Source organism: Alosa sapidissima, chromosome 24 (assembly GCF_018492685.1).
Source record: "Alosa sapidissima isolate fAloSap1 chromosome 24, fAloSap1.pri, whole genome shotgun sequence".
NCBI classification, from domain to species: Eukaryota; Metazoa; Chordata; class Actinopteri; order Clupeiformes; family Clupeidae; genus Alosa; species Alosa sapidissima.
The window spans coordinates 24,309,718-24,337,084 of record NC_055980.1 but is presented as its reverse complement, the minus strand read 5'-3'; the positions used below and the strand labels follow the sequence as shown (position 1 = coordinate 24,337,084).

Sequence of the window (27,367 nt, the reverse complement as noted above, 5' to 3'; positions counted from 1 at the left end):
TTTACTCACTGTGGTCTTTAATTGAATTTCACCATAGACATATGATATGAACAAATTAAAACTAACTAGTAAAGCAATAAACGTTTTCATGAAATGTTTTAAGAATAGATATTAGAAACTTTGAATAAAAAATCTCAACTTTGTGTAACAATCAGTATTTTGCTACTAAAAGCATGACATGCAGAGAAAAACATTGCAATCACATAAGACATGGAAACTCTACTCTAGAAAAGTGAGTGGTGCATAATCCTTTGTATCATCTCCCAGATACTTCTTCAAGAATGGCTGCATTTTAAAGAGGTTAATGTGATAGTCTCTAGTGTGTTCACGGGAATTAACAACAGTCTTGCCTTCATCCTTGCAGATATCCTCCACACCCCAGCTCACAACTCCAACCTTTAAAGGGAGAGACAATCAATCAGGTAACACATCCAAAACATACAAACAACAACAACAACCAAAACAATACCAAGCAGAACCAACCAGTCATTTCTCAAACAACAACATAAACAATACCAAGCAGAACCAACCAGTCATTTATCATTTAACATTGGAATCCACACTGTTAACTTGAGAGATGCTTATACCACATCTGGAATCATCTAGAGATACATATATGGCAATATATTCTAACCTGTACTGTGCGGTAATACTGTTCCTTAAACAGTGCTCCTCCAGAATCACCTGTGCAAAACAAACAAATAAATAAAAAAGAAAAACAAACAAACAGGTAAGTCCATGAGCAACATCTTTAAGTGATGTGACAATGTTTATTGTTTTGCACTTAATGGATGTCAGGAAACAAAAGTGATTCACAACCAATGAAGTATAACGTAGGATCGTGAATAGCTTCCATAATTGACCTTTCGCCAGAGTTTGATTGAAAGGTAATCTAACCAATCAGAACGCCAATATCAAGTAGGATATTACATTAAGAATGAATGATTATTCCACAGCACATCATTGATTTTCTGCACTGTGTTTTGGGTGCTTTTCTTTCAGTTCCCAATGTTAGAATGCCAACAATAGAGAGAATGTAGAGAACCTGTTGAGGGCGTGGCTAAACACTCCTGGCGAAAGGTCAATTAAGCAGCTGGTGAAGACTCAGTGGTCATAGATATCTGACTCTGTTTCGCACTCACAAGTTTAATGTGTGTGTGTGTGTGTGTGTGTGTGTGTGTGTGTGTGTGTGTGTGTGTCTGTCTGTCTGTCGTTCTGTCTATGAGTGTGTGTGTGTGTGTGCTTGTGTGTGTTTGTGTGTGTCTGTCTGTCTGTCTGTGAATGTGTGTGTGTGTGCATGTGTGTGCATGTGTGTGTGTGTGTGTGTGTGTGTGTGTTACAGAGGAAGATGAATTCAGCATACCTTTACATGCCACATGATCTGTCTCAGGATTAATCCCGCCAGTACACAGGAAGTTGTCTGTCACGATATCCTTTGCGTTTTTAGCAGTTATGCCTGCTGCTTTTTTGGCATCTTCAATGCAAGCATCCCTCTACAACGTGAGACAGTGTAAATCATCATCATTCAAGCTCACATTCATAACAATCAAGCAAGACAGTCATCTTGGTAGCTCATCTATACATCATGTCAACAGGGAACAGAGAGAACGTTGGGAAAGGAGGTTTGAAATGTGTGTAGACAAATTGTCATGCTACTCTAAGCATTACAGTTAATAGTTATTATAAACATCTAGGCCTACAGATGCATGTGTACAGAGGCCCGATCATTATTATTATTATTATTATTATGTTAGTTTTTTTTTTTTTTTCGGTGAGGAACAAGTGGGTCCAGCAGGACCGTCTATAATCCGCAGAACAGTGTTCTATGCAAATTGAAAAACGTTTGTGGCTTTGTACTTGTACTCTGCACAATGACAATAAAGTTGAATCTAATCTAATCTAATGACTTGATCGGCACGTCTCTTCAGACAATATAAGTAAATACAGGCATGTGGCTCCCAACGTTGTAATATTACAACGCTTCCCTAAAAACTTACTGCTAAAACATAAAAACAAAAAACTGATTTAAATGAGAAACTTGATATATTGAATTAGAGTCCATTTTTGAGTTTAATGTGGGTTTTTTTTTCAGAGGCCTCTTTTCGCTCTTTTATTCTATTTATGAGTTTAATATACTTAATCAAAAGTATGAACTCACCGAAGCTCCCAGCTTTATTTTGAGATTTTTCTTCTCCCTTTTTTGTGACATTATGTTGGCATCTTCAAACTCATTATTCAATAACACTCTCTCTGTGTAAAGCAAATATATGAAGTTAGAATATACATTAGACATGTATGTCAGAGAAAAGGGTCTTGTGCTCCAATCTAGAGCTAGTCAGTGACACACCGCATTTCTGAGTCTGCCTAGTGTTTGGATGCTTATATAGACCTCTGAAGTTCGCCTACAAAAAAGCTTCCATCTTTATCCATATGGACCCTTTCAACAATAAAAACAAAAACAATGCTTGAACATTCTGTTTGGTTCCCAATCTACTTCCTCTGCATTAAGATAACATATGGAATGTTAAAAAGGAAGTCTTGTGGGGCCAACTATGATGCTGATAATGGAACTCTCTTGAAAGGGTCTATAAGGAGATCCAGTATCTTGCAATCCTATGGGAAAATAACCCATATTGAATAGTCACACATGTTATCCTTTTGCGGTGACGAATATGTCTGAAGACGCATTACAGACATTTTGCCCTACACAATTTTGTCATCTGACTTCAGATGGGTTTTGTGATCTTCGGTACGTTAAGACGGCGGACTTGCTACATGGGAGCTACAGTATCTTGCAGTCCAACTTCCAGTAATTAGTTCCTCTGCCTCTTAGCTCCAGGATCTCTTTTTATAGGCAAAGATGGTAGCTTTAGGTCATTTTTGTAGGCGAACTTCAGAGGTCTATAACAGTTCAAACATGATGGGCCTATGGGCATTGACTCGTGAGCTAGGACATGTGTTCACCTCTGTGTGGTCTCTGTGCTCTCTAAGTGTGAAGTTCTCGTTCAGTCGACATTACCCAATGAGAAGTCAATCTCTGACCACGTGACGCATTGAACTAGAGGTGTAGTCTAGTTAGCTGTAGTGTGATGTAGTAGTTAGCTGTAGTGGGTTCACTGTGATCAACCCCAAATGCTAATACGTATCCTTGTCTATTTTAAGTGGTATACTGAGATGGTGATGCTCTTTAAGTGGGTATACTCCTGTGTATCGCACCACAGCATTGAACCAATGTCCATCTGCCTTTTTCATGGATATTTTTTCACAGGCTGCTGTCGATTTAATAGCACCAATAATGACTTCCTATTCGTTAACGTCTCATTATGATGGTCAATATGATTATGATATGAACTCACCATGGTCTTTGCATTTCACACCACTGCCGGAAAGTTTCAAAGCACCACTTGCTTCCTTCGTGCAGGGTAAACAGATGGGTCTAAAGAGGGAAACAATGGCATTAAACGCAGTTGATCTGACAACATTCTTCTGGCCAGACAGAGTCCACATGCTCTGATTCTATCCAGCTCTATTATTTGAAACTTTTTTAGTAAATAAAACACATAATTTGATATTATAGTTAATATTTTGTAACATGGGTTTTATAACATATAAAATGTCTAACAGTCTGAAACAATGTACTCTGCAGGGTTGTGCACAATTCGAATTGCAATTCTGCTTCCTGTTTGCTACCTCAATTGAAATGCAAGTGAAATTCAAGAATTTAATTAGAATTTAAGAGCCAGTTTCAATTCAATTCTGGAATTTTGCACAAGCCTGGTACTCTGACACTAACTCTACACCTCTATTCAAATTGCTTCATATTAACTACTTTTAAAAAGTAGTGTTTGCTTGTTACTCGTTACTTCTTTAAAAAGTAACCTGTTACTTAGTTACCCTCTATGGTAAGTAACTTTTATGTTGCTTGACTTTGGACAGAACCCAATATCTGTTTCTGAATATGTGCCTACATAAAGTTTTACTATGGAGGACATAACAGGTATTTCTTTTGTGCTCTTTATTATAAAAAGTGCCACAAACAGAACACTTGGCAAGAAAACATTATGCTATTATAGGCTTCAACACCACCACTAAAGCCCTATGAAACAATATAAAATAACATAGCCTCGATAAATCTTATGGGCATATAGGTGAACACAAAATACAAGGTCTTATTTTATAGCCTTATACTCTTTCATTAAACAGCCTCCTCTGAAGTTGGTGCAACGCTAGTGTAAATCTTATCAATAGGCTGGCAGTTGAGTTGACGGCAGTGGACTAAAGTTTCTCACCAGGGCACAGTGTACACCTTACTCTCACATTCCTCCCCTTAGTTTCAACGAGTTCAGAGCAATGGGAATACCTTCATCCCTCAAAAGTTATACAACACTGCTAATTGCCATTTTTAAGACCCCTTATACACGTAGGGAAAACACATATATTTTCATGCGGTTTGGCCTTTCTTTTACACGAAAATGGAGGTTTTATCACTGAAAATGATTATTTCTCTGACCAACGTGCAGATTAGGAAAAACTCCAGTTTCACAATTGCATTGTGAGGTGATGTTCCCTTGTTAGTCGCATTGACTTCAAAATATTACTTCTAACATACAGTACAAAGCCATAATTGGCTGGGCACCTGAATATATTAAAGATCTTCTAGTTCCATATAACCAACCTAGACCCCTACGATCACAGAATACTGGGCTTCTTGTAGTCCCAAGAAATTACAGTAGGAGGCCAAGCTTTCTGCTACCGCGCACCCCTCCTCTGGAATAATCTCCCTCCCTTAATTCAATTAGCAGACACCCTCCCTATTTTTCTAGACTTAAAACATACCTCTTTAGTGTTTCCCATAGTTAGGTATGGTGTGGTGTGGAACTTCAACCACCTCAGGTTTTTTTTTGGAATGGACCACCCTGCTGTGTCCTCGTGTGACTGGCACCCCAGTCATGCATGCCATGGTGGCCACTGACCATACCTGCACTGGTGCTGACTACCCTTCACCATACCGCTGTAGCGCTGTCCTGTACTTCATGTCACGCCGTACAACCCCTTTTATCTCACTTGTGAGGTAAACCATTACCAGTCATCAGCCATCCTTGTGTTTGGCCCTCCCTAAGTCCCATCCCTATGACTGCCCTACCATCGCCTGTTGCTGTCCCCTTGCCCGGATTCCTGGCGCCGCACAGCCTAGCAACCCACTATTTGCCCTACGACAACTCCTAATCCCTATGGACAATTCATTCCCTACACTGGACTATTTGAACTTTCTGACACTAAATAGGATTCATGCATTATCATACTGGATATGTAACCATCTTACCTCTTTGTAACATATACCTCAGGTGGCTCTAAACACCATGTCGTATTCTCTACACCTACAGTAACTAACCTATTCATTTATCATGTATACAGACCTTACTGCCCTGTAACTGACTCTAGGCAGATGGGTCAGGCCCTTGAGCCGTGGATCTGCTCGAGGTTTCTTCCTATATATATCTCCCCAATTCTAGAGTTTTTCCTTGCCCCTGTTACTCATGGGCTCTCTCGGAATGTTTAACACTCTGTAAAGCACCATGAGACATGTGTAATGTTTTGGCGCATTATAAGTGAAATTAAATTGAAGTTTGTTTTAAATCTCTGATTGGCCATCTGTTTGTTCAACGTGTTCGCAACACCCTTCGCTGTTTGAACGGAATTATTTTTAAAAACGAAGGAGGGGAAAATATCCGTTTCTCAGAATGCCCTGCTACTTATAAACGTGGCCTAACTTTATTCAGTGGCCCACTTGCGAAGCGCTTTGAGATCTTTCTCAGATCTTTCTTTCGCTGCTACATAAATCTCATTTATTATTTTTATTATTATTATTGTTATTATTATTATTGGTGTTGTTGTTATAATTGCCTCAACATACTGTCAGAAGAATAATCAAAGAGTATAGATATACTGCAAGGGGAGGGGCATAACAACTAACCTTGCTTCGACAGATATCTTAACATCTTTCTGAAGTTCGATAAGTGCCACATCAAAGTCAAAAAACTCTGGTATCCCGGCATCTTTCTTGAGTGTGGAATTATAGTTTGGATGAGGAATGTACCTCTTCACCTTATGGACTAAGGACACAAAACAACAAAATGAGTGTAATAAAGGCCAGACATGAGCATAAGTAGAAAAAGGTGTAATAATTGTTGACATATACTTAATGAACTTTTAGAAGATAAATGGATAGCATTTTACTTCATGGGTGGGTGCATAGCATAGCACAAATAAAATCATACACGAATGCTTCATAATATAATCAATGCTTCATGAAAAAAAATACTATGTTTTTTTCCCTCAAATGAAAATTCCCTAGTCACAATTGAATTTTCTGAAACTGAAAAAGTGTTGTAAAAATGCCATGGCTTGGCCCTTTCCTTTTGATGCTATTTTTATATCTCTATTTAATTTCTTTTAATTTCTTTTTTGTGTATCAAAATAAAACAGAAAATGCCATGGGCATGTTCAAGTAAATCAGAAGACTTACTAGACTTTCTTAAATGTGTCCAGTAAACATGCACACACAAATCTAAAAAGTAACTATGGAAACCCTAAGATGTCATCACAATGGGTTACAACGGGTTACAACAGAACAGAAGTTTGGATTACAGAGGGTCGACAATACAACCGCAAAAGGGTATTCTTATTTTGAAGAAAATCACTTACAGCATGCATGAAGGTTGCTTCCTAAATATATTATATAGCATTTATGTACGGTTGAATGAATGTGTTATCTATTCACCCGTCAAGTAACCAATAAATATAATAAATTCCATGCATATTGCATTTAAATATGCATGGAATATATGAATGTATGATAATAAATATGAATGCATATCGAGTGTATGAGGTACCTGTGGTTTGTCCATCTTTAATATCAACAGAAATCCCGTGGCTTGCGTCTCCAAACTTGAAACAGTGGGCAGCTGTTAGGATGAAGCGGGGGGTGACAAGAGAGCCCAGACATTTGGATGGAAGTCCATCTGCATGCTGAAGGGAGAGCAGAGGGTCAAACAAGTGAAACGGCAATTAAGATGAACACAGATAACGCAGCAAATAACACAGACATGATAGCGAAAGTTCTACTGAGCAAATTATTAATTACATTTCCACGTGGGGTAACTTGTTGCAGGGCAACCATAACCAGTTCCATGTCTTCTGATTAGATGATTAATTATCAGTTTCTTGAGAAATGATAGCTTCAGCGAAAGTTCTACTAGGAAGACTCGTAGTGTAGCCTTACTCCTCCCATGCTTACACTAATCTTAACTGCCTACTTTCGGGAAAGCCCCGCAATCTGATCATTCACTCATTCGATCAGCGCTAGCCTATAGGAATTCAGTGGGCTCTTTAAATATGTACCACCTAACACTGCTTCTGCTTCTCAGTACGCTGACCTTGACGTCCCCTCCACCTCCCCTCCAGCCACCTCTGCCAGCAGTCCACGTCAATCAGGCATGGTCTGCCTGCCACATCATCTTCCTTCAGCCACCGCCACCAGTTGGTCCCCGTCTCGTCGTGGGGGGTAGGCTCCCCGCCCCTGCCTTCATCCATCGGCAGCAGACGAGATCCGCTCATCGCTGGACGGATCCGAGACGGGGCCTACGCCAAAGACCGTTACCTATTCAGGACTCTATCATGCTTGTATCCAAGCTGTTCCTTTACTCATTAAATTGTTAACTGATTCTATTCTGTCTACTGAGTCTTTCTGGTAGAACTAATCATTCCCTCTAAAGTAGTGCAGTCCAGCCATCAGGAGTGTACAGTACATGATTATGATTATATTTTTCAAAAAATGTACTAACATTGACAGTGATCGTTGCCAGCCAAGGCTGTTGCTGACGTATGGTGGACTCTCTGTCATCCTTATACTTGTAGTCCTTGTGGAGTCCACACAAACCCACACTGGTGCTCTCATCTACATGCAGAAGACTACACAGTCAGGTCAGGTGGGCGCACAAAATGACAACAACATTTGCTGCTCGATTCATAAGGAACACAGAGCTTAATGGAACACACCAACTTGTGGGTTAAAGTTACTGTAAAGTGGGCTAAAGGATGCTGTAGGGTGTTGCAACCCACTTCCAGTGAAGTATTAGCCTGGTAAACCAGACCCTGGAATCTTTCAGATTAAGGGTCTGGCCACGAGTAATGAAAATGGCCCAATTCGAGGGGCGGCACCAAGCATGCATTTGAAACTCTCACTGCACGCAGTTGGATAACGCTACGACCAATCACAACAATTCATCAGTGTCAGTCATCAGTGTAGCTCGCCTTTGTCCCGCCTACACCGATTTGATTGGTCCCTCTCGCTCGAGAGATAGAAGACATTTGGATCATTGCTCGTGGCCAGAGTATCTTGCGGGCACAATTCAAATTGTGCTCTCGCGAGAACTCTGTATTTCCAGGGTAGTGAAGTATGCTAAGCTAGGCTAACCGTATCAGACTGAATTATTGCAGGCCACGGCCAGAGAAGAGAAAGATATGTATCCTTGAATCTCACTCTGGGGTAGACGCAAAATAAGGTAATTTCCTCAAAAATTGGTGTTTTCCTTTAAAGGAATTCGATCTAATACACCAGGAATGTGTCTCTGCTCCATTAATGTTATAATGTTCAGCATTTGTTTAAACAAATTTGTGACCAAACCAGTGGTTCTCAAAGAGAACGATTTTTGTAAAATTTTTTAGTCAAAGGCTGCCATTGACATCATGCCTTTGATGTTGACATAGCCTATATGAGAGAAGACATTTTCCGCCTCTGCGTCCAATGCCCATCTCACAACATTTAATTTCAAAACCAAGTTCCACTGGTTAGAGAGAAGGGGGTCGCGAGACATGTTCAATGTTTTTTGGGGGGTCGCCAGACAAAAAGTTTAAGAACCACTGGACTAAACTAAAAGCTGTTGATTTGATTGTGTGCTCAATGCATAGCCCTGTACTGACTCATGTTTCCATTATGTTACCTAGACAAGAACATGTATTCTGGCAAGAAAAGTCATACCAATCATTTCATCAAAGATTTGATGGAGCTTTTCCACACCATCCAACACAAACACATGTTTTCCTTCATTGTCAAGTGTTGCGTATTCATTCAGCAACTCCTTATCGTCGGCTCTCAATCCAAACATGTATATATCTGTGGAAAACAGAATGGCAACTTGTGTTGAAAAATTCAGGGTGCCCAAAACACCAGATAGATAGATAGATAGATAGATAGATAGATAGAACTTTTAACTTTAAACCCCTTAATGGATGGGTTGGCTGTAAACCGAATTGCCTCTCGGGGACTAATAAAGATATCTGAACTGAACTAGATACTGTAGATAGATATAGATAGATAGATACTATAGATAGATAGATAGATAGATAGATAGATAGATAGATAGATAGATAATTGAAAAATCCAATCTAGAAGGTGTATAATTCTTAGGTAATCTAACTGCACTATGTGTTTCTTTGCACTATGGGGCAAATTCTCCCATGTGCATAAGGGTGCATGAGTCAAAAAACGAAGCGCCTTTCAGCCTGCGCACATTCTGCCCTTCATTTAAAGCTGCAGTTGGCATGTCTGACAGATTGAGGGGACTTAGCCAAAATTTATGTTTACAACTCTCATGCCCCTCCCCCACTACCACCGAGCACCCTCTCATTGAGTTTGTGCTCGTCAGTGCGCACCAGACTGCGCCAGGCCAGTTATTTTATAGATCCAGGATACTATACATCCTGATAAAGTTCCCTTGGCCTTTGAAATTAACAATATAAAAAAAACACCACATCATCACATACCCTTTACCATAACTCACGATTAGCATGGGGTACTTTCCTTAAGATCATCTCTTAATGCAAATCAAACCAGCTATTAGGCTATCTGAAATAAATCATCCCAATCTCTAGGTATTTTGAAGGTCAATGTGAAAGTCCACTTTCCATGTTTTCATATCAACCTAAATGAATGAGGTGGTGGATCAGCCTGGCTCTATTTAAAATAAATCACACCTCTTTCATAAGGCCGCCTTGATTTTGAACTTGCGCGCTGTCGATGTAACAGAAGCAGGGATGGGAGAATGTGCGTAACTAAAAAATACGTAACTGGAAGCGCGTAAAAAAGGGCTTACGCATAATTTACGTGCAAATCGAAAATTTGGCCCCAAGTTGTTCTTCTGTTATGTATGTGTTTGTGTTTGTGTTTGTGCATATATGTGTGTGTGTGAGAGAGAGAGAGAGAGAGAGAGAGCAAAAGAGAAAGAGAGAGAGGGGGGAAGAGAGAGAGAGAGAGAGCGAGAGAGAGAGAAAGATATTTCCTTAGAGAGAGGGTGCCTCACCTAGAAATTTCTGACGCTCCTCTTTGTTATTTCTGTACACAAAATTTTTTATCTCATTCACGGGACGTTTTGGATCTACGCCCATGTTGGATTCGCCTTGAAAAACAGAATAACTACATAAGTGAACACTCACCGCACTCACCGACACATGTACAGTATACACAAAGAAAAACATATTCTTATTCAAACATATATTGATATGTATTTGCGAAGAACATTTTTATGTTGGAGAATAAATATTTATTTTACCATCAGTAAACATGATGATTATATTGCTGCTGTTCAAAAACTGCTTCTCATTTCGTGTATTTATGAAACTCATATCCTCATATATCTTTACAAAGGCTGCTCCAATGTTAGTTCCAGAATCGTTTTCTTTTTCTGTCAAAATGAATAATATAGCCAGTTTATGAAATAGAATTTACTCTGAAGAATCTTGATGTGTCTATACATATTATAAAATTGTGTTGTACAGAGAGAGACAAGTGTTGAAGGGACAGTGTCATGAAAAAGAAAATTGGCATGGAAGACAAAAATGTCATGCAAGTCACAAATTTTGTTGTCGACAGACACAGACTGTACAAGTTAGAGAGAGAGAGAGAGAGAGAGAGAGAGTGTGTGTGTCGGGGGTAGCTTGGCTTCATTGTTAGCTGATGAATGGGGACTTCAGAGAGTACAAATGGAATTTATATAAGTATAAGTAAGTAAGTATATATACTCTTTTCACTTGGTCTATTGTTGTAAAGGATCTTTGATCATATGCATGTGGTCAATGAACAAACAAAGCCTGCTTACCACCAAACTTAAAATCGTCCAAATCCTTCATGACATCTGCCAGGCTTTTTGCATTGCCTGTGTAGTATTTTTTTATGTCAACAATTGTCGTAACCTTTGTGGCAAATATCAAAATGTCATAATTGGGCGTCACTTCATAGTAGCTGATCTGTAAGATGAAAACACAATGTGATGAGTCCCTGTGATGAGATCCTGAAAAAAAACGACATACAAAAAATACACTGTAACTATACAGTATACACCGAAAAAATTATAAACGCAATATGGTCAGGTTTAATCCCATGTATAATGATCCATCGATAATCACAAAAAAAGCTTATTTGTTTATCATTTTGGATACAGATAGGCCTACTAAAGTATATTCATGTGTAGGTGCTTGAAATAAAACTTGCTAAGGAACAGACCTTGTCAATCAGTTTCTTCACCATTTCTATGAACTGTTTGAATTGTTCTTCCTCAATGCTGTCAGATGCATCGAGGGCGATGAAGATGTTGAGATTCCCACCCTTATCCAGACGGATTTTCTTTCCCTCCTGTTCATTAGGGTCTGGCATGAATCCGCAGAAAGCAGATGTGAAATAATGCCAACCATACAATGCCATGCATCATTGAACATTGCATTCAGGATCAGGTACTGTACAACTATCCCTGGATCAGGGGTCACCAACAGGTAGCTTGCGAGCAACTAGTAGCTTAGTATAAGTATAAGTGTATATACTCCTTTGATCCCGTGATCTGCATTTATCACAATCCGTGAATTATCGAAACTCACTCAGCACACAGTGAGGTGAAGCATACACTAATCCCGGTGCAGTGAGCTGCCTGCAACAACAGCGGCGCTCGGGGAGCAGTGAGGGGTTAGGTGCCTTGCTCAAGGGCACTTCAGCCGTGCCTGCTGGTCGGGATTGAACTGGCAACCCTCCGGTTACAAGTCCGAAGCGCTAACCAGTAGGCCATAGCTGCTTCCCACCTGGTTCTGAGTAGCTCTCTAAAAGGTTCAAAGAAAGTGTTCATACATCTGATAAGATAACACAATCACTTTGTAAACCTGTTCACATACTGATCAACTTCACAGTCTAGAAACAAAGACGGCAATGGAGTTGAAAGTGGCCTTAAACACATAGGGACATATTCAGCTGTTTAGAATGGAGATCAGCTGTGTGCTGTGTGTCTATTAAAGGCGCTCTAAGCGATGTTATGTGATTTCTAAGCTATAACATTTTCGGAGTGTCTATTTACACCCCTGGTACGAATAGCCTTGGCCACACAGTTGAGCTATTCATACCCTGTGACATAACAACAAAAAGACGTTGCTCATGTGCACAAAAAACATGGCGGACATTTGTTTTTCGTCAGCAGAAAGTGAAGAATTCTGAAAGGTTTTGGCACTATATCTGTTCAGATTAAGTTTTAGATTAAAAAGTTATGTTTTATTTTCATAATCTTGGTTCAGTGAACACATACAACTGTCAGTTTGTTAGTTAACAGATATTTTGTGAATATGACGTTCAGGCCTAGACTATAAGTTTACATGCAAACACTGTGTCCTTGTGGAAGCAGATAGTGCAGTGGTCACAGACAAGAGCTGGCATGTGGGAGACTGGGGTTTGATTCCTGTGTGATGCATTTTGGCAGAGTGAGTGTGCATGTGTACCAACGTCTCTGGAGAGAAGGCGCGCAATTTGAACAAGAAATCGGTTCTCAAACGGAAGTTTTGATTGCAACAATTAGCTAGTTCATGCACCAGGGTGTAAATAGCATGCAGTAATATAAACACCAGGGTACGAATAGCATCCACTTCTAACTGTACATTGATGCAAACAGCATACCTTATTCAGAGTGTCAATTACACAGCTGAGCTATTCACACCCTGTTACGTAACAAAAAAAAAAAAACATGTTGCTTGTTTTTAAAAAAAAATAAAATAAAATATTATTACATTGTGTGATCGATATGCCAGAATAAATGCACAGGGTTGCAAATAGCATACACTGATATTTGTACCAGACGGGGTACTAATAGAACACATTGCTGTGTGCAAGATGCGCTTTCAGGAGAGTTTCAGTTGCACGGGAGGGATGAGGAGGGAGGGACGAGCTAGCTCTCTGTTTTGTTTGAACGTCAACAGAATTGACGTTACCCAACATCGCTTAACCTTTAATAGAAAACATAGCTAATGCGGCCATGTTCATTTTGTGAAAACAGCTCTCGGAGGAAAAACGTTTGGTGACCCCTTTGCTCTAAATTCTCTGTGACTGTAATTCGCCTTAGGCAAGCGGCGAACCATTGTAAACCAAAACGAGGCTACAGGGTACACAAATCATAGGATTGTAATGTTCTATGCATTTGCCAGTAGGTTGCGAAATGCATTAATGGTATTGGCAGTGTAGCCTCGTTTTGAATTACACAATGGCTGCCGCCTGAATAAGGCGAATTCCCAGCAATGTCTTGCTATTACTGCTGTTCCCTTGGACATAGACTTTCAAAAACAAGCAAATAATGCCCTTGCCGCTTAATCTGCTAAGTCTAATCAAAGTACCAGACTTTTCACAAAACAAGGCAAGAAATTACAGTTTCTGTTCAAGAGAATATAACCATACTTCAACACAAGTCAAGACAAATGTACAGTATTATCCGACTAAACAAACCATCATAAACATAACACTGAAGACAAATCCTCAACAGTTCATAGTGACAAAAAACACAATAAATATACAATTAACCTGGGAATTAGATGAATCTCACAGCGCATTTGAATCTTAATTCGTATCTGAAAATTCTTATCTGTTTCAGTTTACTGGGCTATCATAAAATACAACATTAGGACAATTTTGTATCTTGATAGTCATATATGAACTTATTACTTGATAACTTCCATAATGGTGGACATACTCTCTGGTGTAAATTTGGATCAGAAGAACTAGACATAATAGTAATTCTAAAACAAGACAGAACTTACCCAGTTCCGCTGTTGTCAAGCTGTTCTTGAGGGCACTCCCAAACACTTCAGATACTTCCTCTGGCGTGTCATATGTGTAATCAACTACATGGACATACAGTTTAAGAGAACATATATGAACATTGAGGGAAAGATGTCAATAACAGTCGGAAAAAGGTTAAACAAATGGCAAACACACGGCGTGGCTAACTTTCAAAGCTGACTTAAATATATTTAAGGTTCAAGATTTGTTTGTCATGAGACAATGGATTTTTTTCACGCTTCTGTGAAACTTGTCAACAACGCTGTGGCAGAACTGGCCCAAGTGCCCATGTGGACCTGTGCTCTCCCACTCACTTCCTGTCAGTCTCGTCAGTGTCCTCTACAATAAAGGTAAAAAAAAAAAAAAATACACTTTAAAAAAAAAACAACCAGGGTTGTTGTCAGCTCAGCTTACATTGACACTCAGGCTCATGGCCGCTCCACAGTCCACTCTCCTTGCACGTCCGCTCCTTCGGGCCAATGAGCTTCAAGCTACCCTCACAGCGGTAAGTGACCTTTTCACCGATGTTGAAGATGTGGCCAGTCCTGCGCGACCCAGCAGGGATCCCAGGGTCTGGGCAGTGGTCAGCTGTGAGGGAACATTACAGCAAATCCACCATGTATATAAGTATTCATACTCTTTTGATCCCGTGAGTGAAATTTGGTCTCTGCATTTATCCCAATCTGAGAATTAGTGAAACACACTCAGCACACAGTGAGGTGAAGCACACACTAATCCCGGCAACAACAGCAGTGCTCGGGGAGCAGTGAGGGGTTAGGTGCCTTGCTCAAGGGTAATTCAGCCGTTCCTACTGGTCGGGGCAACCCTCCGTTTACAATTCCAGAGCGCTAACCAGTAGGCCACGGCTGCCTCATGTGACTGATATTACACATTTTAGTAAAGATTTTGTTGTAGAACTATCTGTGATATTTATTATTAAAGCAACAATGCATTTTTTATTTATTTATTTTTTCTACTGGGCTCCCCACTCATGATTTGTGCACGTTCCCATTAATACAGTAGGTTACATGTGGCTTTCTTTACAAACCAGCAAAGATAATCTCCTAAGAAACATGTCGACAGACAAGGTTTGGTACACAGTTTAATACAAATAGTAGGCTATTGCACAATTGTTGTAAAGTTATTTGTGACTTATTAAGTGTGCTTGCAAAGCAGCACACTTATTGTTCTTCTTAAGTTTTCTTATTTAAGTGTGCTTGCTGAAAGCAGCACACTTATTGTTCTTCTTAAGTTTTCTTATTCCTGTAAGCCCAATTTTTCGTCAGCTCCTGCTCCTAGACCTTTTGAGATATCGCCACCGGTCCAACTCTAGAACGTCCGGCCGGAACCGGTGTAGTGTGGAAATTGAAAAGGATGTCACTGACCCTTGTCATTCTTCCGCCATATTGGATTGAATAGAAAGTGAAACTAAAGTTTCACAGGTCACAAATTTGGTCAGAACTTCACGAAACTTGACGTACATGATCCTTGGACCAAGCCTCACAAAAGTTACAGAAAAGATTTTTGATTTTCGAAAGTGTTTGCCCGTCACAGCCAAACGAAATCGGCGGCGAAGCTCCGAAACAGGAAGTCGTCCATATCACAGGAACACTGTCACATATCGATACCAAATTTTGTATGTGAACTCGGGACTCCAATGTGAGGGTGCTTGAGTAAAAAAAAAAAGAAAACATTACAGAAGTTTCCATCATTTGGTAAACCACCCATCCATATTTGGTAACAATCACCTTTTACATTTGCAGTTGTACTGCTATCACAATGCCTTCCAAGTATGCACAACGTCTCTGGGCAGCCTTACCCAATCATAAAATCCTTGCTCTGCCATGGGATAGAACTGAAATAGCGAGGAGAACAGTAGCTATATATAGCTTACATAATAGAGTTGTTTTCACATTGACGGTATTCAAATTAAATTTTTCCTTATTGTTAAATATCATGATGGGAGAGTATTATTAAAAATGTTACAAGTATGCAAATTCATATGTTTACGGGAAATTAGGTTTTACTGGGTGTTTGTTGTAAAGACATGCAAGGCATTTTGGGCCGTAATGAACAGTGGTCGGCAGCACTCCATAGGCTACGTATTAATATGAATAGGTGTTTCTGTAAACCTAGGGACAATAAACAGCTATCTCTGTTACAAAAACGAGCTGGTAATCGCTCATTGAAGAGGGAACTATGATAAAAAGATTGTTTTCCTAAAAGCATGGTGTTGACAAAAGAATAAGCAGGAAATGCCACGTTAATCTTAAATAGCCTACATCTGAAAGCTAGGTGGCAACGTTGTATTACATTTCACTAAATGCGGTGGAATTAGTGTGAGCTTCACAAGGAAGGAAGGTGCAAATATTATGTAATTTATCATGGGAAATTATTGGAAATGTTATTTCTTGTTTATTCTAATTGCAAACCACACACATCCATTCGTAATCACACGTACACATTTAATACTGGAAGACTGTCATTTCATTTATTTGATGTTGCTTAGCAATGGGGACAGACTTCAGAGCAAAGATTCTAGAACAGAGCATCAGAGAGACACGTTTTGAGTTCGTGGCCAAGTACCTAAAATATTGGTTTCCATGTGTATGTGCTGGATGGTGTGCTTCCTTTATGAAAGTAAGTGTTTTATACAGTTAACGTTACAGACATAATGAGTCATGTTGTAGTGGTCCACATAAATGTGCCCCTTCTGTTATTAGAATGCTAAGCGGAGATTTTAACATCATTCATTTCTTGTGTGGCTAGAAGCTAGCTAGCTAGGTCATAGGGAGGAGATGTTGCTGTAACGTTATGAGATTTATGTTGCTTAGCGTAATGCCATGGTCATTTGATATGAGATGCTTGTACTCGTAACTTCGTCACTCATATCTTTAGGACTCCTATTTTTTTTTACTAAGAGTAATTCAGGAAGCATTTTAGCCCTAAAAGTAGCGCCTGAGTCTGTGACAGCTTAAGCGAGGACTCCTAATAAGACCGATTCACAAACAATGTTTTGTGGTGGCATTTCACGTCGCGATGTTTTGAAATGCGTCTAACAATCACGAGGGAACAATTTTGCATTGTAGGCATAACTAAGGGATGCAGTAACACCACCAACAACAACCAAAACTAGCCTACTCATTGTTTACATGTACATTAAATGAAACGTTTCATTGTGAATCAAATGAAAAGATTCTCCTGTTTGCAAACGTTGGCATAGGCATATGGTGACAGATTAATTTAATAATGTTGCTGCGTGAATCACAGTAAGCGCGAATGAAGTGGCCACTTCTTAATGGGACTCACTGTGTGGAAGTAGGCTAAGTAAAATAGAGATGTTTAAAACTAGATGTACCGCATAGCGGTACAAAATATGACCGCCGCTCAGTCCTGTACATCCGTTCCGCGAAAATAAATCACACTTCAATTTGTCTCCATATTTTACTCCATCCCCCACTCTTGAAACTTTTGTGTATGCTTGTTTGGCATGCCTGAGTGTGTGTGCGGCTGCACAGAAAGTAGCCTACTGGTGCTGAAAAGGTGAATAGATTGTAGAATAGCCAAAGAAGATGTAGCAATCAATCACAAGTAGGGCAGTTCATCACAGTTCATCCATTGCAACTGGATTGATGAAAGGTCACTTACACCTGTAGGCTACATTGTATTTGGGAAAGGCAAAAGGTATCAGCATAATTTTATTTATTTATTTATTTGTTTATTTATAAATAAACAAAAACATCTCTGTCAGTTCCATGCCGTTTTCAACAGCTATCAAAAACAAAGGTCATTTTTGGAAGGATTGATTTTTTGTGAATGTTTCTTCTTCTACATAAGATTTTAGTCATCTTTAGTTCATGTAATACTTTATTGTCAATGCACAAATTAAGTAACAGTAGTCTGAAACGTTATTGTTAATGCACAAATTAAGTAACAGTAGTCTGAAACGAAATGCTGTTTTACATCTAACCAGTGGTGCAAATAACTGACATGTCCAAATGGGCCTTGATGAAATGCGTCGCTAGACTGTTCATACACATTTTAACGGGCCAAAGTTGAAGAGCTTTTGTCCGTTATTGTTTGTGCAAATATAGGCTGATTCATGTTCCCTTGCATTGTGTAACTGAGGTCCATGGCTAGTCTGGCTTTCATCAGACCAAGCTCAATCTTTTAAGAAATCAAAAAATAAATAGCGGGCAGATCAGGCTGGGTTCACCCAGCCTAGTCCATAGGCACCCGATATTGTTTAATTTTCCGATTGAGATATACACGCTCTGGCTATTCTAAATGCAAAAATGCATCAGGGAGTTATGACAAAACGGTAACTAACAAACTAGATCCTAATAGAAAGCTGTTAGCTTCCCTAAGCTACAGGTAGGATTATAAGGTAGGCCTATTTACAACATAAATTGTCAATAGGCTATGCTGGCGACACAAATAAAATCTCCTTTGGAAACCAATGGCTTACGCCTTACAGTATCAAGCGGACTTAAACTGCCATATCGTGGCGAAAAGTTGTAATAACATTCACGCAGCTCCATGAGTCAAGGAAAGCGCGAATGAAGTAGCCACTTCTAAATGGTACCCACTACACAGTAGCTTAAGATGTGTTGCTAAAGCAGCCATAATGAAATGAAGGTGTCATTGTTTGGATACTTCACACACACGTGCTTTTTAATTTCACAGACTACAACTACCAAGCTGGAATCAAAGCACATCGATTCTCCTCACACCCTGCACGCACTTAAAACAAAATAAACAGGCGTCTCAGTCTCACGCATGTATAGGCAAAACTGTATCAGACCGGTGTAACGTTGGTAAATCTTCCATTGCACAGAATGATTTTGTAGCACGTGCAATAAATGACAGTCAAAAGATACAAACAGTGCTGCTATCAATTTGCTTGGTATAACCGCATTTATAGTTTTCTACAAATGCAATCAATCAAATGGGCCTCCATCACTCAACCAACGCTAACGGTAACATTACCTAGGTCCTTATTCATATTACAAGATTAACGTACCTGCAGTAAAAACCAAGCATGTCCGATAAACATCCTCAGATTTATTTCGGCTTCAAGAAGAAATGGGAATTACACTTCATGTGAACATCGTCCTATCCTTATTAGATGTTTGCTGCGGTAAATTACAGTCCTTGTAGGAAGCGTCCATTGTTTTTCCAACCCACTTTTAACTTCCAACAAAATTACGTCTCACTGCAACGATGCGCCATCTAGTGGACAAACGACTACTTATCGCCAATACTGAAAATGCAGCCATGATGATGATGATGAATATTTATTTTGGCTTTCTTTTAATCCTACTGAATTTGTAATTATGTATCGGCCGTTCTAATAACGATAGTATGTGGGTGCCTGTGTGTGTGCATGTGTATATGTGTGCACCGCCATTTACAGGCCAATGAGTGTGGGTAGATGACAAATAGCAGAATTCAGACTGTCCATGTGTCACACACTTATAAAAAATGGCAATTGTTAAGAATTGATATGGAAATGTTGTAGGTCTGGTAGGTTCAAGTTCTGTCATATTAAATTTATTGGATTTGTATTTCACTTTTGACTTAAAATAATCATCCAAACATAAAAAATGTCATATGGTGTGACTGTCCACCATGTGTGCGAACTTCCTAAAAAGAGTGTATATCCATAAAAAGTATAATTACTTTAAAGTTTTACCATGCATATAAAATAATTGGATGTGTTTTACAACCACAGAAAGTTTTGATGTTTATGCATGCTGTCCAACTAAGTTATAATCAAATATATTTTGTCCATAAAATGGTTGTCATATGGCGTGACACTATATTGTATATTTTGACTGGGCATTCATTTGGACATTATTATTGTGAAGAGGACCCTGCTTAATCAGGAAGTAACAATAGAATGTCAGGAGTAATTGGCATGGTCAAGAGGTGAGTTCTGCTTTTTAGATTTTTATATAAAAAGCTTTGAATTGGACATCATCAATCGTGGCCAAATTTTAGTGTCTTATGGTGTGACATCATTTGCAAGAACCTCAAGAATTTTGAGTGAGTTCTTACAAGAAATATCAGAATTAAGCTAAAATATCTGGTTACACTTAGGAGCATTCTCCACCTTGACAAAATAACTTGTTAAATTTTAGGTTTTTCTTCTAAATATTCACAAGGAAATGTTGCAAATCAAAGCAAACGTGATTAAAATGTACAGTGACATAAATTAAAGTAGAAAAAAGTATCTAATTTTCATTTTATTTCAAATTATTTTCACGTCACACCATATGACAATTTTAGGCACTAACATGACAAATTGACATATAAATATATATTTCACTTTTAAAAAAAAAAAAAAATGTATATTAGTCAAGTTTAGAGATACAGCAACACATATAAACACTTTTTAGGGATGATATTTGAAGTTTTTTTAAATTCCTTTTTTCAGGCTTATTTGTCATCCACCCACGTACAGTGGGGGGGGGGGGGGGGGGCGAAATTAAATTTTTCCGTAAAAGTCTAGTGGGGCTACATACCCACCAAATTTCATGTACCCCGGTGGTTCGGTGTCCCGGGTATCAATGACCAAAAATTCAGGAAGTAGATGACGGGAAAAATTCTTGAAATGTGTGCGTGTACAAGTTTATGTTTATGTGTGTGGGTGTGTGTGTGTGTGTGTCTGTGCGTGCTTGTGTGTTTGCCTGCGTATGTGTGTTTGTGCATGTGCATGCATGCGTACATATGTCTACTGTGTGAGTATGTGTCATACTTATGATTACTGTAAATGTATGTGTATGCGTGTGTATCTGTTTATGCACATGTGTGCACATGGAATGGGTTAACATGACCCCTGGAGGCAAACATACGGAAAAAATTGGTCATCCTAGGCCCTACAGTTCTCAAGATATTCACAGAGAACTGTGTCTGCCCTACCCTCCTTTCGGGGGGTTCAGTCCAGCGGGGGGGCTACAGATCAAAACGAAAAATGACGGTTCCATGCTATCCATGTGGGGGTACATGCCCACCAAGTTTTGTGTACCCCGGTCTTTCAGTGTCCCGGGAATCCTTGTTGGTGTACGTCACTAAATGTACACATAAATTATTTTATTGTAAGGCCCCCCATGAACGAAAGTACACAAAACTTGGCATGCATTCGGAGGGTGTCATAATGATCCTACACTTTTAATTTCGTGCAGTTTTGACCTTGTCAGCCAGAGATATTGTGATGAAAACACCTAATTTTTTGCTTTTTAATTTTTAACTAGGGGGTGCTATACATGAAATAAGTGGTAATGGGATGGGTTGACATGCCCCCTTAAGACCAACATACATAAAAAAGGTGGACCTCCTAGGCCCTACGGTTCTCGAGACATTCACAGAAAACTGTCTCCGGCCACCTACAGGCCAGTTGGTGTATAGTAACATAAATTAATTTATTGTGTGGCCCCCCATGAACGGAATTCCACAAAACTTGGCGTGCATACAGAGGGTGTCATAATGATCATACACTTCCAATTTCGTGCAGTTTTGACTATGTTAGGTCACAGATACCTTCAATTACAACACCTCATTTTTACTTTTTTGTGTTTAACTAGGTGGCGCTATACATGAAATGAGTGGTTATGGAATGGGTTGACATGGCCCCTGGAGATCAACATACAAAAAAAATGGTCCTCCTAAACCCTACGGTTTTCGAGATATTCACAGAAAACTGTGTCTGCCCTACCCTCCTTTCGGGGGGTCCAGTCCAGCGGGGGGGCTACAGATCAAAACGAAAAACGATGGTTCCATGCTATCCATGTGGGGTTACATGCCCACCAAGTTTCGTGTACCCCGGTCTTTCAGTGTCCCGGGATCATTGACGGAAATTTGGGCATGCGAAAAAGAAAAAAAGGAAAAAAAAAAAAAAATCTGACTAAACCAATTACGTCTCACTGCAACGATGCGCCATCTAGTGGACAAACGACTACTACTAATACTGGAAATGCAGCCATGCTGATTTTGATGAATATTTATTTTGGCTTTCTTTTAATTCTACTGAATTTGTAATTATGTATCGGTCGTTCTAATACCGATAGTATGTGGGTGCCTGTGTGTGTGTGCATGTGTATATGTGTGCACCGCCATCTACAGGCTAATGAGTGTACAGTCACTAAATGCACACATAACCTAATTTTTTTTAGACCCCCCCATGGATGAAATTCTACGAAACTTGGCATACCCCCAGAAAATGCCAGGTCAATCATACTCATAAAATTTGGTGCAGTTATGAACATCTTAACTGAAGATAGGGGCGATTAAAGCAGAATAATATCGCATTTTCATTTTTTACCGGGGGGGTGCAAATCACAAATGAGTGATTATGGGCCAGGTTGATGTGGGCCCTTGAGACCAACATACAATAAAAGATTCTTCATCCTCAGTGCCACGGTTCAGGTAGTTATTTAGGAAAAACTGCTTTTTTTGCGGTTCGGGAAAAGTCTAATGGGGCTACATACCCACCAAATTTCATGTGCCCCGGTGGTTCGGTGTCCCGGGTATCGTTGACCAAAAATTCAGGAAGTAGATGACGGGGAAAAAAAAATAAATAAAAAAATATAAAACTTTGACAATCCCTATATGACCGCTTCGCTAGCGGCGGTCATAATAAGATAAAGTTAGGATATGCCCGCTTGACAACGGCAGAGATAACTGGCCTTTGGCCATAGCAACCATCCATTTAGAACGACTGGCCTTCATAGCAACCAAGGATCTTAGCTGTGATTCGTGTAGCTACAGTATGCATGCAATGTGATGCAAAGTATAGAAAGGTGATGAAATATACAGAGACAGGTTAAGAAATATAGTGCAATGTAGACAGTAGTATACAGTTGATTTACAGAAGGTGGTTTAGAGTAATATGAATTAAATATAAATACATGTATGTGCAGTGTATTAGCAGTTATCTCATACAATAAGTAGAATAATGTATGTAGATGTAGCAGTAACATTATAATAGTCGAAATAATAATATAGATATATGCAGTGTATTAACAGAATATAATAAAACAGAATAAATATGGATATTCAATATGACAAATATATAACAGATATGTACATACAGCTATGTGCAGTGTGGAAACAGTGTCATTGTAGTGCAGAAACAACATTATAAGAGTAGTAATAATAAGTCTATGTGCAGGATGAATAGTATAAAGATCAGTAGAATAACTATGTATAAATGTAAATACAGTAGGCCTATGTACATTTGTAAATAAATAGAAAACTATGGGTGAGAGGGATAAATTAATTCTATTTAATCGTAAAAGTAAATTGCATTCAATTAAATTGCAATTAAAAATCTTTCCAGTAGGCTTTAATGTCACGCAAAAAGTACAACCAAAGCTGAGCTTGATCAACTAGAACGTCTAAAGAACCAGAACTTGAGTGTAGTTTTTTGCTGGGTCCCAGGCCATGTTGGTCTGAGGGGAAATGAGAAAGCGGACAGTGCTGCTAAGCAAGCCCTCAAAGTCACAGAATGTCAAATCCCTGCCCCAGACCTTAAACCTATACTGAACTCTTACATCTCAGATAAGTGGCAATCTGAATGGGATTAATGTGCCAACAACAAGCAAGGAATGTGAATTTTGGCACATTTTCATGATCCACTGGGTCGTTATGGGCCACACAAAATACGGTGTTGCTAAAATTACTCCTATTATGGCTATAAGAGACATGCGTTCATGAGTATCTAGCTACATTCAATGAGTTAAGTAAAATATATAATAAACCTGTGAAAAAGTATCCTGACAAACAAGCAGCATTTTAATGCCTTAGTCATATTTCATAATTTCAAATTTTTCTCTAGGTTACCTGATAGCCCAGTTTGAGAGGTGCAAGACGCGTGACATTATTTATTTTTGCAGCCAATCACTGCTGTTGTTTTATTTTATTGATTTGATTTTAGTCATAGAAGCTAAATTCGAAGGCAGGCCACAGGTAAAATCCAACGAACCGCGCAAGGCAATAGTTGAATAGAGCTTTTGAGGTATTGCCACTGCTCCAACACTGAAAGGCACTGTTAGAATGCTTGGATCAAGCCAGGTTCAGCATAGCGTATGTCACTGTCTGCTCACGTTGGTGACCGGACCAGGGCAAGCACACTTTCGCAGTTCCCCCCGGAAATGCAGTCTAGTTAAATTTACTCATCTATATGTTCTTCTTAAATCAAGATATGTCATTGAAATCTATTATTATAGTTATTGGTATAGTGGCACCATAAAATAATACTCATTAATTTGTTGTCAGACACTGTGTACAACTGCAAGCAAATACTCACTGTTACGGCTGCATATAGGTGTGCTACCGCTCCATTTTCCGTTGGCTTTGCAGATACGAGTTGCAGACCCGTACAGTTTGTAGTCAGAAAAGCACTCATATGTTGTTGTGTCATTCACATAGTACCTATCTTGTGGTGGCGTGACTTCTCCATGTTCAAAAACCATTGGATCAGGACATTTGACCACTGTTGGAAAGAAAGAAGCAAACCACACTGATGTCTAATGCAAGAAGGACAAATATCACTCTAAAATAAACAGAGGGGTGGGAAGGGGTGTTAAAATGACACATTGTGTGTTAGCTTAGAGACGACACGATTTTGTATCAAATTCACGCTCGATGGTGTTTTATGTCCCCAATGTAGTCTTCCAGGCAGCACTGCCACCGTCGACTTAAAGGTACCTTATCCTACACCTAAACCTACTGTAACCTTAACCCATGCCTAACCATAGTGCCTTCCAGGCAGCGCTGCCTTGAAGACAATGTTGGAGGCATAAAATACCAAGAAACCAATTTCAATTGGTTGAATGGACAGACCAATTGTGTGACTGGACGAAAGGTGAAAGACAGATTTCAGCTATTGTCACAAGGTGGGCATCGAACCCGCCACCTTGACACACACACCAGCATTGGAGGCGAACGCTCTAACCACTGAGCTAAAAGCCCAGGCTTCCAACTCAGTGGTTAGAAACATTCCTAAGCTTAGGGCTGTGAGGATTTACACGGGCAACTAGCACGCTAGCTCAGTCTGCCTCCGTTACACTATCTCAAAAAATGTGTGGTCTCTGAACTACCACATAAATGTGTCATTCAACACATCACTTTTTAGAGTGTATACCATCCGTTGCCCACGGAGACCCGGGTTACCCGATCCCACACCATCTCTCTCTCCCACTTGCTTCCTGTCATTCTTTGTTGTCCTCTATTAAGGGCTCTACGCATACATCATTTGCTTATACCAGCAGATCAACTTTCAGGATACATTAGGCTAATACATTGACAGATATGGCCCTTTTTCTATAGTCGTTTTCTTGAAGACATTCAAGAGCTTCTTCAAGAGCTTTGAAAAAAGAAAAGAGACCACTGCAAAATTATCATTTTTTTATGTTACTATTTATAGTTTGTGTTTTTATTTGTTTGTGTTTATGTTTACATTTATTAGCCTAGCAGATGCTTTTGTGAAAGAAAAATTTGCAGGGTTTCATTTTTGTTGAAAGTTAGTGGCATCTTTGCCTCATTTATTCAAGCGAGGTTTATGTCAGATTCATCTCTGTTGTGCACGAGGTAGAAAAGTAGACCAAAACAGTAGATTGACGAAAAGAGGATATGTCGTAAAATGAAGGCAGAGACCATTTTTTTTTGACAGTGTATTCATAGAATGGGCAGTTAACGGTTGTGAGGAGACGATTATGTCAGAAAGATTATTTCTTCATATTCTGTTGCTATTTCTAGATCCTTAACGAAAGTTGTAGACAAAATCAAACTACACATGGCACATCTATCATTATTGCAGTATATTTCTGTAAATATATATTTATATGATCAAATAAGAAAAGGCTAAATATTTCACTGGTAAATAAATATAGTGATCCCCATAGCGATCAAAATCCAAAGTCCAACAACACAAATCAATTGCATGTGATAATTGAATTATGTAGTAGTGAGCTAATGGCAGAGTTATTTGAATGAACTTGGATTAGGTAAAAGCACATAGAATCCTTAGAATGTAAAAATGGGTGGCTATTGTCTCTACACATTGACAATGAACAGTGTTCAGTCTCTTTAAGGCTTGAGTCATATCACTATTTCTGAGTGTTGTATGGTCCCATTTGCTTATTGTTTTCAAACTACTCGACAATAGTTGAGTATAGAAAGCTTACTGTCTTCAAATCAATAGAGGGGGTGATTTATGACTTTCAGTATAACAACAAGAGTTTTTGGAAATTAACACTTCACATTTTATTTCACGTATCTGAAGTAGTAAACTAGTAGATACCCAAAAAGAGTAAGGAAACAGCATATAAAACATGGTTCAATATGGACACTACTTACTTTTGCACGCAAGGTTGCGCTTTGGTAATGGTCTCCATTTTCCACTGGCTAAGCAGCGACGGCTTTGAACCGGGGCGTAGTATCCATATGGGCAGTCGTAGATTAGCAAGCTGTTGGTCTCAAAGCCCTTGCTAAGGGTGTAATTCCCACCCTTAATGGACAGGTGAGTGTCAGTACACTCATTATATGATAGTACCCCTAGATCAACAAGTTTTATGGAGAGATGCTGTTAAAATGCATTACCAAACACACTTTAAACTTAAAATGTGGTTGAAAAATGCATCCTCTACATTGTAAATGCAAATGAGTAGATTGTGTAAATCAGTTCTTTTATACATTGACCACACTGATCTTTCTGGTGACAGCTCATAAAGTTTCTTCAGGAGGACTGTCCTTTCAATTGTTTTCTGTGAGTCTCTCTGGATGAAAGTGTAAGCTAAATGCATAAATATAAAATAATACAACTTGAATAATCAAATGATTTAATACTTTAAAAACAAGCATACCTGACATTATGGAAGCTCCTGTGATTAAAGCCAATAAAGTACAACAAGAAGTAAGTGCCATACTGCCTCCTTATCTGTTTACCCCACTAATGAACAGACTAGAGACTATGCCATTCACTGTTATATATCTCTCTCTCTCTCTCTAAAAGGAACATGACTAAGGTCATGTGGCAATTGTTTACACAAGGCTGATCAGTAACTAACACAGTGACACACACAAACGAAACAGAGAGACAGACAGAAAGGTGATTCATATTTAACACTTTATTTCATTCCAGAAGGCTTAACACTGCCATGACTCTTTTAAAGACTGTTTATGTTACCAATAGTGAGAAGGAGAAATTATCAACTTTTTTTCTTCTTT

At 39.1% G+C, this 27,367-nt stretch overlaps 1 protein-coding gene across 1 annotated transcript; it reads right to left on the bottom strand.

The window, feature by feature from the left end:
- On the bottom strand, nt 1–27,127 carry LOC121699643 (complement factor B-like). Its single transcript, XM_042081945.1, has 18 exons — nt 27,004–27,127; nt 26,498–26,695; nt 24,447–24,632; nt 14,552–14,725; nt 14,116–14,199; nt 11,561–11,703; nt 11,157–11,304; nt 10,611–10,742; nt 10,362–10,457; nt 9,041–9,175; nt 7,845–7,957; nt 6,894–7,029; nt 5,975–6,113; nt 3,357–3,436; nt 2,159–2,250; nt 1,364–1,493; nt 635–684; nt 1–396 (listed from the first exon to the last, which is right to left on the bottom strand). The coding sequence occupies exons 1-18, from the start codon at nt 27,062–27,064 to the stop codon at nt 220–222; spliced, it is 2,274 nt and encodes a 757-aa protein (XP_041937879.1). The 5' UTR covers nt 27,065–27,127; the 3' UTR covers nt 1–219.
- Between the last annotated feature and the right edge of the window lie 240 nt (nt 27,128–27,367).